The 12,928-nt window shown below is 43.4% G+C and overlaps 1 protein-coding gene across 10 annotated transcripts in view; it reads left to right on the forward strand.

The window, feature by feature from the left end:
* The window catches only part of GRIA1 (glutamate ionotropic receptor AMPA type subunit 1), a 322,279-nt gene that overhangs the window by 189,056 nt on the left and 120,295 nt on the right, over window positions 1-12,928 (forward strand). For all 10 annotated transcript variants that reach the window (XR_003119865.1, XR_003119866.1, XM_025388301.1 and 7 more), the window contains one exon: window positions 7,472-7,576. Coding sequence is in view for 8 of the 10 variants with exons in the window: in XM_025388301.1 (XP_025244086.1) it covers window positions 7,472-7,576 (105 nt within the window). In the remaining 2 variants the exon portion in view is untranslated. The remainder of the gene's footprint in view (window positions 1-7,471; window positions 7,577-12,928) is intronic.

Raw genomic sequence — 12,928 nt, forward strand, 5'->3', positions numbered from 1 at the left:
TGGGAGGCAATTCAGGGTGGCAGGAAGCGCTCTGAACTGGGAGGCAGGAGAGCTGGACTCCACATCCAGCTGGGCCCCTGGCTCTCTGGATGACCTTGAAATAATCACTTAGCTCTCCTTCCCCCTTCCCTTTCCTTCCCCATGAAAATGAAGGGGGTGGAGAGAGGACCTCAAGTCTCAATTTGTTCTGAAAATTCAAAGAGTCTACTTTTTTTTCTTATGGTCTAACCCATGTCCTTCTTGTTGTAGTGTATACTTAGCACTCTACTTCTGCCCTCAGTAGAGTTTGAAAGGAAGCAGTTGCCATAGTCAAAAGAATAATGACCTCTTTTATTTTATCTTGGAGCCAAGATATGTATGTGCCTGCCCTTCATCAGCTGTTGTTTGAGGACTTATGGTGTCCCCTGGCTTGGAGCCAAGCACTGAGGACAATAAAAGAAAGCAAGTCCTGCCCTCAAGAAACTACTTGCAGTGTCTATGGAGAAGAAGACACGAACAACTATCCCAAAAAACAAAACAAATAAACAAACAAACCAGAACATTCTGACCCTAAGATCAGAGGTTCAAATAGTTTCCTTTTCCAATCTTTGTTAAGCACCTAGAATGAAAAAAGTCTTTTGTTGAAAGACACCTCAGAGATTACTGACTCTCCTTTTCCCTCACTTTATAATGAAGCAGCAGACCCAGAGTTGGCAGTGACTCACCCAGGATCACACAGCAGCTTACTGGCAGAGGCTGGAACAGATCCCAGTCCAGGGCTCCTCTTCCCCCGGTTAGGTCTGTGTACGGACCCAGGGGCCCTTGCTTATAAGCATTGACCTCTGGAGCCTTCCATACATAGTCATGGCTACTGTTCAGCAATGGCTTTTTCTACAAACATCTCTTGAAATAGCCATGCCACCAGGGAACTGGGTAGATCCTGGTGGTATCCAGTCTTTGGAACCTGAGGTTTGGAGGCTCAGGTGTCTACTGCCTTCACCTCTGGCCTTCGGGTCACAGAATGGGAGAGAACCTGTGGGTTAGCTTGTGTTAGAGCTGCGGTGTCTATAAGTTAGGCCAAGAGGTCCAGCACAGCTTACCTGGAGTGCAAGCATGTTAGGAAATTAAATTCTGAAAAAAAGGATAATAATATGTATGGTGTGTTAAAGGTTTAGTATATACAAGGCTCTAAACATTTACACACATTATATCATTGGATCTTTGATATAACACCCTGAGGTAGGTAGTTTTATTAACTGTGCTTTGTAAATGGGGAAACTGAGTTTCAGACAGGTTATAAAACTTCCCAAAGTTATACACATACAGTGACAAAGCTGAGATTCTAACTCACATTAGATGATGACTCCCTCTGTATGCTTCACTGCTCTGAAGCCTCAAGGGCACAGCCAAACAGGGAAGACACAAGATCTATGGCCCAGCCCCAAGCAGCACATGGCCTTGGGTAATATTTGTGCGCCCCCTCCCCGCTCACCCCGCTGTAATTTCCCTAGCAGCAGAATGAAGATAATCAGCTGCCTGCCTGCCCCCTGCCTGCCATCTAGGGAGCCATTCAGAATATTAATGAACTCACATCCTGGAGGCCCTCAGCACTCCAGGAAGGAGGCAACATTAGGATGCCCATATGTCGCCTTCTGGATGGCGGAGAAGACTCAACTCCCCAAGTTGGGTTCTTAACATTGGGGAGGTAATAGGCATTTGAGAATATGATTTTTGAAAAGAAATCTGTAGACTCTTTTTCTTAGAAAAATGCATACATGTACATACATAATTTCTGCATGATCAGGAGTAGAGAGAACATAGATCCTCCTAGAACCCATCCCAGGGCCTCGAATTTAGAATACCTCCCCTAAATAGTAATCATCCCTCTTAGTCTTTGTTTTTGCAACCTGCCAGTCAACAATCAAGCATATGGAAGTGAAGATATGCTCGGAATTTGCTAGATGGGGTCTGGGGTTGGGTGGGCAAAGGGAGTTTAAGACACAGTCCTGCCTTTAAGGGCTAACCCAGGTGGGTTCATGGTGCTGTGGATGGTCAGAGCAGAATGCCATCACTGAGGAATGCAGACATCAGCAAGGCTTTCTGTAGGAATGTGACTGGCCTTTCAATAGGGTGACCACTTTATTATCCAAAATCTGTCATCCAAACGGGAACACTTAGGGTGAAAGGAAAAACTACAATTATTATTCTAGAACAAGAGGACCAGAACTGTCCTGCATTAGTTGATGTGCATTGTTATAAAGAAATACCCAAAACTGAATAATGTATAAAGAACAAGGTTTCGTTTTAGCTAACAGTTTTGTAGGCTGTATACGAAGTATACTGCCCACATCTCTTTTTGATGAGGGCCTCGGGAAGCTTCCAATCATGGCAGAGGGTAAAGGAAGAGAGAGTATGTTACATGGTAAGAGAGGGAGCGAGAGAGATAAGGGAGGAGGTGCCAGGCTCTTTTAAACAACCAGCTTTCATGAGAACTCAGTAAGAACTTATTTATGACCATGGGGAGGGCACCAAGCCATTCATGATAGTTCCGCCCCCATGATACAAACACCTCCCACCAGGCACCACCTCCAACCTTCAGGGTCATGTTTTAACATAAGACTTGGAGGAGAAAAATATCCAAACTATATCATCATGCCTGTATCCCAGGCAAACTGAGATGGATGGTAATGGAACCCTTAAAGGTAGGATAAATTTGAACATGGAGTAAATCGGGTTTTAGAGATTCTGGATGGGGATGTCAATGATACCCAGCAAGAGACGAGGTAGAGTGAGGGTACAAGCAAGGACTTGCAGGTGTCACACTGGCCTGTTAGGGAATTAGGCATAGAAGAGCTGGGTTCCAACCATGGCTCCACCCAGCACCATCTGGGGGATCTTGTTCTAATTCCTTGCCTTTTCCAGATCTGGATTTTCCCATCTGCTAAACAGACATAATCCTCCTAGTGCTGTCTCCCTGACTGGCTTGTCACAGGGCTTAGAATTTTAAGAAAGCATCATGTGGGCCGGGCATGGTGGCTCACGCCTGTAATCCCAGCACTTTGGGAGGCTGAGGAGGATGGATCACGAGGTCAGGAATTAGCCTGGCCAGCCTGGCCAACATAGTGAAACCCTGTCTCTACTAAAAATACAAAAAATTAGCCGGGCGTGGTAGCAGACACCTGTAATCACTTGGGAGGCTAAGGCAGGAGAATTGCTTGAACCTGTGAGGCGGAGGTTGCAGTGAGCCGAGGTCGTGCCACTGCACTCCACACCAGCCTGGGCAACAGTGTGAGACTACATAAAACAAAACAAAAACAAACAAACAAAAAACAAAAAAAAAAAGCACCATGCATGTGTTTCTTTGAACTTCAAGGAAGCTACATGAGACAGTCAGAGCCGAGATTATTCTTCCCATGACTCAGGCAGGAAAGTGAAGCTTAGAAGGGTTCTGAGATTTGTTCTGGCCAGAATAGCTAGCATGTGTCCCAGCAAGGACCTAGCCTACAGGCCTCACAACCAGTGAGCATCCACCTGCAAAGGGGATACAGGAGCCCTGCATCCAGTGTGACTGCTTGGCTATCTCCTTCAGGACCACCTTTCAGGATCCAAGGAGGGCAGGGGAGAGGAGTCACGGTTGACATCTGAAAAAAATTATTTGCTCGACCAAACATTAGTCAGGCTTCTGAACTTTCTCCTAGGCCCATTTATGCAATTCTTGTAAAATCCAGTTTTGGCAAAGACCTTGCTAAGTCAGTTTAGCAAGAACCCTGTCCACCATGTCCACCCTCTTTGCCATGATCATCTTCTTCAGCCTCCACCATCCCCCAGATGATGTCAGATTATCCTGGTCCATCTTCAGCAAGAATCTTCTTAGGCCATTTTAGCCAGAATTCCTCTTAACCCTGATGCTTGCTGTTAGTAATTCCCTATTCACTGACCCCCACCCTGCTCCTTGGTTGTACATTCCCACTGGCCCACGCTGTATTTGGAGTTGAGCCCAATCTCTCTCCCCGACCGCAAGACCCCATTGCAGGGGTCTTTATACCTATTGCTATGATTCTGAATAAAGTCTTCTTTACTGTGCTTTAACAAGTGCGCTGATTAATTCTTTCTTTAACACAGCTGAAGTAATAGAGACATTAACCCGCATTCTCTCAGCACCAAGCAGGAAAGGAAATGTATGCTTCAGCCCCCTAGCAGCAGCAGACTCTGAGCTGGCACCCAGTACCCTTTACAGGAAGCCCAAGGTTAATTCTCCATCCTTCATGGAGGGAGTTGAGGGCGCCAGGATGGTGACAGGAGTTCCGGGAGCAGGAACCAAGAAGAAGTGCCTGGGCTCCATCAATCTGACCTCAGTCACCCTGGGACGGGGGGAGAAAGGGATAAGTGCCCCAATCCCAGAGTTCAGACCTGATGGATGGGGACAGCGGTTTCAAGATACACATTTCTGAGAAGCTTCTTCCTCTGACTCTGAGTCCTGACTCTCCTCAATAAATGGGTTGGGGCTGAGCCATCCTCTTGAACTCTCCTTGCTCTGCCATCATGGAATGGTGTTTCTGGGATGTCTCTTTCCCATTCTCTGATACTTTGTTTTATCTCAGTGCATGTAAGACTTGGCTTCCCCAACTAAACACTAAGAGCCTTCAGTTACCCTTGACCTCTCAATTACTTACTGTGAATCCTGGAGTCAAGCACCATCAGCTCTGAGTCTCAACAATCTCATCTGTGAAACAGGCAAAATAACCTCTGCTCTGGCTAGTCACTGGGTTTCTGTGAACATGAAATAAGCAGCTTCTTGTGAGATCACCGTGACAGTGCAAGGGGTCCTTGGGTCACTAGAAATGTGCAGGTAGGACCCTTGACCTTATTGGAAACTGAGGAAGGCAGTAAAAGTGTCAATGACATGATCCTTCTTTCTTCTGAAAGAGTCCCCTGGTCTGAGACAACCTACCAGCCCCAAGACCTCAATTTTATATTTTATGTTTCGTAACTCTTAACCACTATACACAGCACAGTAGTAGTAATCGTCATTATCATCATCTAAATAATATGAACTATGCATTGAATACTTATGTCCCAGACAATATGCTAAGTACTTCTTGGAGGAGGAAACCAAGAAACAGATAGTTTGAGCAAGGAACCCATGGTCATACAGTTAGAATGAGCAGAGCATGACCTGGGAAATGCCCAGCAGCAATAGCAGAAAGCAGGTAGAAAACACTACATTGCACGTTTTTGTGTTGTCCTCCTGAAGCCTAGCACAATAGCACTGGCCTGTGTTTGAGAGAACACTTGGTACCTTAAGTGAAGATACCAGAAGTTATCACAAGCTCCAGATTTTAGACCTGCCTCTGCCACTGGTTAGTCGTAAGACTTCAGCAGATCACTTTACCTCACAGAGTTTGGGGTCTCCCATGTAAATAAAGATCATAATTTCTAAATGGCATAGTTCAGGGGGTTCCTGTGACTAGAAGTGAAATAATATGTGTGCAAGTGTGTCATAAACATGAAGGTTTTAGAAAGTAATGTTAGTATTAAGTATCACCATTAGCAACAATGATAATAACAGCTGGCATTTTTTGAATACTCACCACGCACCAAACACTGATCAAAAAATATCTCATTTAATCCTTAGAACAACCTTAAGACATAATTAACTCTAATTGGTTCCGTTAAACAAATGAGAAACTTAGTCATAGAGAGATTATGTACTCTGCCATACTAATATGCCATGCTGATTATTAGTATGAAACTTGAGACTGGGCTGAAAAGTAGATGCCTATTTGGATTATTAATTACACTTTCAGTTTGGGCAAATCAGTCTACCAGTCTACCCTCTGCTCATCTATCCAAGTCTGTTTTTTTGGAATGAGTCACTTCCATGGTATCCACTAAACTAACACTATCTTGAACTGGAAATAAGGGAACACTAAAGATTGGCAAGAGATTACTGAGGTGATAAGAAGGTGAAGTTGCTGATGGACTGGAATTGCTCCTTTCTTTTATTCTTTGTAGTAGAATCTGTACTTTGTTTTCTCTCTGAAAAATAAAGATAGCCCAGACATTTACGGAGCTGGGGATTTCTCCAGATTTCATCCAAGAAAGTAAAGAGCGTGTTGTAAAATTTGCTCAGTGCTCTGGGCCTGTTGTGACCTCCTCACTGAGACTTCAAACCAGAAGGTGACAAGAGGGTCAGCCTCCAAACAGGAACACACACACCTGCACACACACACGCATTCTCTCTCTCTCACTCTCAAACACACACAACCCCCAGCTCTTCTTTTACCTTCTAACAACAGAGGAGCTAGCCACTGTCAGAAAAAAATATATAAAACTCTGCAAAACTTCCTTTCAAGCCATTTGAAGGGGGGAAAATAAACAGTGTTCGGTCACGGGGTTGGATTTGTATTTGTAACAGGTAGACACTCACCTCACTGGCCTTAGGCAAGAGGGATCTGAGGACACATGGTGGATCACTATTAGGGAATGTGGTTACTTGTACCTGAACTGATGATACACAGCTAGACTCAGGCTCAGTTTGAGAGTGGTCTTGGATGACATTTATCAGTCACCTACAGAGCAGCAAACTCAGCCCTAAAGATCTTGGATCTCCATGGTGACCATTTGACTTTTGATGTGAATTTGAAGACAGAAGGCCATGAAAGTTTGATTTAGCCCATTTGCAGAGAAGTCTCATGCAGCATATTTGAGGGTTCCAATACAATTTTATTTTAGCCAACTGAGATTTCTTTAACACCTTACATTCTCTTGTCTGAACACAATGGGTTCTCCCCAGGTGCTTTGAAGTTTTCACACCACTTCCACATTAGCAGTTATCACTTAAGATTTTTTAAAAAAAGGGCAGAGATTTTTGGAAACTGAAGGCTTAGACAGCTAAATTGCCTGAGGGCACTTGGCTATTAAGGAGTAAGCTAGGGTTAAATCCAAGTCTTTCAGTTACCAAGTATTTTATTCCCTGGACTCAGGAATAAAGAAGAAATTCTTAAAAGAATTAAGAAGTCATCCCCAAGCATAGCTTAAGGCTTCATTCATAAAGCTGGCTTCTTGTCCTGGGTCTTCTGACTCACTGCAGATGGTGCACCATTTTCTTTCCTTTGCAGATCCCCTACACTTTCTTCATCTTCAGATGTGTACCTGAGAAGGGCAGTGGTCATAGTGGTCGTGTGATAGGAGGTGTTTGGTTAGGGGTGGTGCAGACATTTCACGTTAGTATGCACTCTGACCCATTGTTAGTATTTGCCTAAAGAAATAGGTAAAAACAATTGTCAGGATGAATCCCAATTTAGGGAAAAGAGGTCTCTAATGCATCCCTTGCCTGTGGCAAGGGAGTGAAGAGTTTTAGCATTCAGGATACTCCAAGACATCATTCCATGGGACATTCTTGGGTTCTAAATTTCTACTTAAGTGGAAAAAGCAAACACATATAAAGTACATCTGCATTCACTGCCCACCACTTGGTTTTGTTTTCCAGGTGCGATTTGAAGGTTTGACAGGAAACGTGCAGTTTAATGAGAAAGGACGCCGGACCAACTACACACTCCACGTGATTGAAATGAAACATGATGGCATCCGAAAGGTAAGATCCACCTTTACTTCCATTCTGCAGAGAGGAGAGGCTGAGCAGGGACTCTGGCCAGAGCTGAGGGCCTGTGGGTCTACCTTTTCTGGACTGGATCTTTGAAGAAACTCAGACAACACAGACTCTAGACTTGGCTCTGCCACTAGCCAGCTGGGACATTGGGCAAGTCTCATTCTTCCTCTGAGAATCCATTCACTCATCTGTAAAACAGAGATTAAAAAATCTCTACATTTGTCCCAGGATGCTTTTGAAAATCCAAGGTAGAGGGAAGCACTTCTAAAACACAAAGTCATTGATGTGTATAAAATGTCACTGCTATTCCTGAGGGATTCCAAACCAATAACTTGAGAATGATGATTATTGATAAGGTGGACCATCTTTTCCTAATCGATACTTGGTCATATCCGTTCTATTATTTATACAAAAGTAAGGGTGAAAATACATATGTTTACATATTTGTATAATGTATGATATGTTTGCCTATGAAAATTCTTAGAATAGCATTCAAATCCTTGGAATGACATTTCGAATTCTACCAGAACCTATGTGCCCAGGCCTCTGCCAATTTCTTCAAACTTAACCCTTGGTACTTCCTTCATCTCTCCACTCCAGTCATTCTGTTTGTCTTTCATCTCCCTGAATACACCATGTTCTTTCTTATCATTGAGCCTTCATACATGTTTCCTCTGCCTGGGACGTCCTCTACCCGTCTCCCTCCTCTTGCCTGCCAATCCCTACTCAGCCTTCCACATTCAAAGTAAATGTCATTCCCCAGGGAAGCCTTCTCTGGCCTTTCTTGTTATGCCTCATAGAAGCCTCTACTTCTCTGCTTATGGTCTTCATCACATTTCTAATTCCTTTTGGTGGCATAGCATGACTGGGAGGCATTGTACAGAATGGCATAGAGCTGGTAGGGTGCCATGGATCAGAATACTGGCTCTGGAATCCGCAACACTGAATCCTGGCTTCACCACTTACTAGTCTGGGATTCCGGATAATTTATTTGAACTCTTTGTTCCTTAATTCTCTTATCCAGTAAGTGGTGATCACTTTAACCATGCCAACCTCATAGAGTCACTGAGAGGATTAAATGACCTAAGAGTGTGCAGAAGTTCTAAGTACTGGGCCTGGCCCATTGAAAGTTGGGTCTTAATCTCTCAGACTTAATGCTCTCTCTGCCTGTGCTGTCAGATACCCTTGCCACTCTCCGTATGTGGCTATTTAAGTTGAATTTTAAATAAATTACAATTTAAAAGTCAGTTCCTCAGTTGTCCTATCTACATGTCAAGTGCTCAGTAGCCACATGTGGCTAGTGGCTACCACATTAGGCAGCACAGATGTAGAACATTCCCATCACTGCAGAAAGTTCTACTTTAAAGTTCTCTTTGTACACTCTCCATCCTCACCTCCCTTAAACTCGTCTTCTCTGCTCTTGTGTCTAGAACTGCATCTACTATCTCATAGCCAATCTTAACTCATCTTATTCATTACGGCTGTTAGTTGCCTATTGCTGCCATAATAAATTACCACAAACAGTGACTTAAAACAACACAGATTTATCGTCTCACAATTCTGTAGATCAGAAGTCTGCCTTGAGTTTCACTGGACTAAAATCAAAGTGTTGGCAAGACCGTGTTTCTTCCTGGAGGCTCCAGAGTTGAATTTGTTTATTTGCCTTTTCTAGCTTCTTAAAGACCACCTATATTCCTTGGCTCCCGTGTTATGGAGCTTTCTCCATATTCAAAACCAGCAATGTTACATCTCTCTGACGCTTCTTCTATCATCACATCTTCTCGCTAACCACAGCCTTCCAGAGCCCATCTCCCATCTCTGACTGGGAGATTTCCTCCTTCAGGAATCAGCTACAGTAACCTGCCTTAACTTACAGCAGGTACCAAATAAGGGCACACTATTTGGCTATGAATGTAGCCACTGGGAACGTATCCACTTTTCAGCAAACTTTTCGCATGCTGATTGTACACGAACACTCTTTCTGGGCTCAAAAACCCTTGAGAATGACACTTATCCAGAAATAGTCCAAGTCTGAGTTCATTTATGTTGTCCCCTGGTCTTCTGATTCTGCTGCTTGAGAAGACATTTGCTAGATCACTTAAGTCTTATAACCCTCAATTTTCACATCTGTAAAATGGGCACAGATCATGTCTGCATTAGTACCTGATCACTGTTCAGTGAATGTTACCTATGTTAGTGGCTATTAACAGCTATGGTAAATGTTGAAGAGGTAGCACATGGCTGAAATCTAGAGAACACTGAGGTGGCTTATTTATTTATTTCAAGGTATTTAGCAGCTGCTGTTAAGAGTACTGCCTCTGGAAGGGACATCAAATATGTGACCACCTCCCCAAAGCCATCTTCCTTTCAGATTTATTTATTTATTTATTTATTTATTTACTTATTTATCTATTTATTTATTGAGACAGAGTCTTGCTCTGTTGCTCAGACGGGAGTGCAATGGCGTGGTCTTGGCTCACTGCAACCTCCACCTCCCGGATTCAAGCGATTCTCCTGCCTCAGCCTCCTGAGTAGTTGGGATTACAGGCATCTGCCACCACACCCGGCTAATTTTTGTATTTTGGGTAGAGACGGGGTTTCACCACGTTGGTCAGACTGGTCTCGAACTCCTGACCATGTGATCCACTCACCTCAGCCTCCCAAAGTGCTGGGATTACAGGCGTGAGCCACTGTGCCCAGGCTTTTTTTTTCCTTTCTTTCTTTCTTTTTTGAGGCAGGATCTCACTCTGTCACCCAGGCTGGAGTGCAGTGGTACGATCATAGCTCACTATAACCTCAAACTCCTGGGCTCAAGTGATCCTCCCACCTCGGTCTCCCAAAGTGCTGGGATTACAGGCATGAGTCACTGTCCCCAGTCCCTTTCTTTCAGATTCTGAGAACTGATGGTGTCACCCCCTGCCTTGAAAATGGAAACATAGATGTTGTAGCATTTTTGTGTAAGGCCGGAGCAGGCAAACCTATTGCTCCTAGATAGAAAAGTGTTGACCGTAGACCTGGGCTGTTTCTCACAATCCTCAGAACGGCCTTTTGACCTCAAGGGAAAAAAAAATTACTATTTCCTGGATAGAACAAATTGCATTTCTACATTGTATGTGAGTAGTTACATGTTTGCCATAATTAAAATATGGATGTTGAACTGTTTTCCCCAACTCTGGAGTAGTGGATTAGCTTAAAATATAGCCAGATTATTTTCTACACGTTAGTGGCCACTGGATATATTGGGGATATAGTGAGGGTGCAACAAGTAAGAATAGAAGCCAGAGACTTCTACCCCATTTTTGCCATCATCCAGCTGTGTGGCCTTCAGCATGTCTCATAGTCTCTCTGGGTCTCTAAAATAAATGAAAGACATTGGGCTGTACGAACCCTAATTCCTCTCAAATCTGACACCTTGGATATCAGTGCCATCTGCTGCATTTTTACCATCCTCTCCCTACTCACATTGCTCCTCTCCTGGCTGGACTTTGGCTTCCTCTGTGAAAGTAGAGTTTCCATTGGGGCCTTCATCAATTGACAAACTGTCCTTTGGTGTGAAATTCCCCAGTTGTTACTCCCAGAACCAGAGGTCCCAGCCCTTTGAGTTGACCCTAACTATTGCCCAGAGACTGTTGGGAGACTTTTTATCTCTTCAAGACTTGCTCTTCATCAAGAACTTCTCAGAAGTGGAGGCACTGTAGCAAGATTAATGGTTCTCAAGCCTCAGCAAATAGAAGAATTACTGGGAGGCCTTATTTAAAATGCAGATTCCTGGGTCCCAGCTCCTGGATACTCTGCTTCTGGAGAACACAGATGAAGCCTAGGAATCTGCACTTTCTTGAATCCTCCTCTCCAACCTGCAGATTTTCTGGTTGGTGCTCTAAAGCGTTTGATAAGAATCACTGGCAACTACCAAGGAAAGAAGATGGAAGTAAAAGAAATATAATATAATATAATAAATATAATATACAAAAAAGAGACACTGACAGAATGGCTAAGAGCTTGGGCTTTAGAGGCAGAGAGACCAGGATTTTAAGTCTCTGCTTTAGTCTTTACTAGGCACATGACCTCGAACAAATTATTTAGCCTCTCTGAACGTCATTACATCATCTCTAAAAGGGTGATAAAACTCTTTTGCCTCCCAGGATCGTTGTCAGGATTGAATAAGACAATGCCTGTTACCCCACTGCTTGTAGTAAGGGATTCAGAAAAGTAGCACCTGGCATGTAGTGGACATTCAGCCCACATTTGTTTGCTTGTTTGCAGTTTTAAACTCCCTTCTATAGGCCACAGGGATTTTATATCAGCATTGCATTTGGGCGAGTCAGGCTGTGTAAGCCTGTGGAATGGATAAATCAGCAAAGAGAAATAACAGAGTACCTTAAAATCCAAGAGCAAATGATATGCTTTAGTTTTCAGATCCCGGGGCTGTTTTTAAACTTACTTCCAACGGCCAAATCCTTTCTTAGAATGTGGGCTTAAACATCCTTTGTTTATGGGGGATCTGCCTTTCGGAAAATCAATTCCTCACATCTGTGGCTTCAAGCTTTTTGCTCAATCAGCCTCCTAACAAAGTAATTTCTCTGATTTTCAAGGGTGACCTAGTTGTACTGGTTTCAGTGAGCATTACATGGCCTTACCTGATTGTGTATAATAAAAAGGAACTGTTTTTTCCAGATTTGGGGCCTCAGAGAAACTCTCCTGATCTTCAGGCCTATTTCCTGTTCACCCATGTGCCAATACACCGTCTAGGTACCTGGATACAATTTGACATCCCACTGAAATGTGTGTGTTCTAAGCATCCATTCATCATAAAGTTTAGGGGCTTCAGATACCAGGATGGGTACTTGCTATACTAAAACGGGATCCTTAGGAAATCCCACTCAGGGATACCACTTCACTATAGGGTACTGATTTAGGGTCTCTATCTGAATAAAATATCTTGTCAAAATCCAGTCACAAACTCTGATAAATGACTGCCCAGTGGAGAAGTTTAGGGCAAATTTTCTTACATTTTTCATCGGGGAACTGGTATTGATGATTTAACCATCTTTTCCCATCACCATTGTTCCTATAGCAATTTTTAGACTGGGTGAAGGCACCTACTTCTCATTTCAATTTGATTTGAGTGGCCCTGCCCTGCCCCAAGTTTGTTATCCCCACTTCTGACCCTGTGTATAACTAGAATGAAAAAACTGGGCAGGAAACAAGACTAAAGGGACACGAAGTCCTGCTGATATCAAAAGTAATCTTCTAAAGTCCCAAAGAATTTATAGCTTCCCATTCCATATGCTTTTTGGTAATTTTGCTTTAAATCCTTGTTACCCAGTTTTGACCATA

The sequence above is a fragment of the Theropithecus gelada genome, chromosome 6 (assembly GCF_003255815.1).
Source record: "Theropithecus gelada isolate Dixy chromosome 6, Tgel_1.0, whole genome shotgun sequence".
NCBI lineage: Eukaryota > Metazoa > Chordata > Mammalia > Primates > Cercopithecidae > Theropithecus > Theropithecus gelada.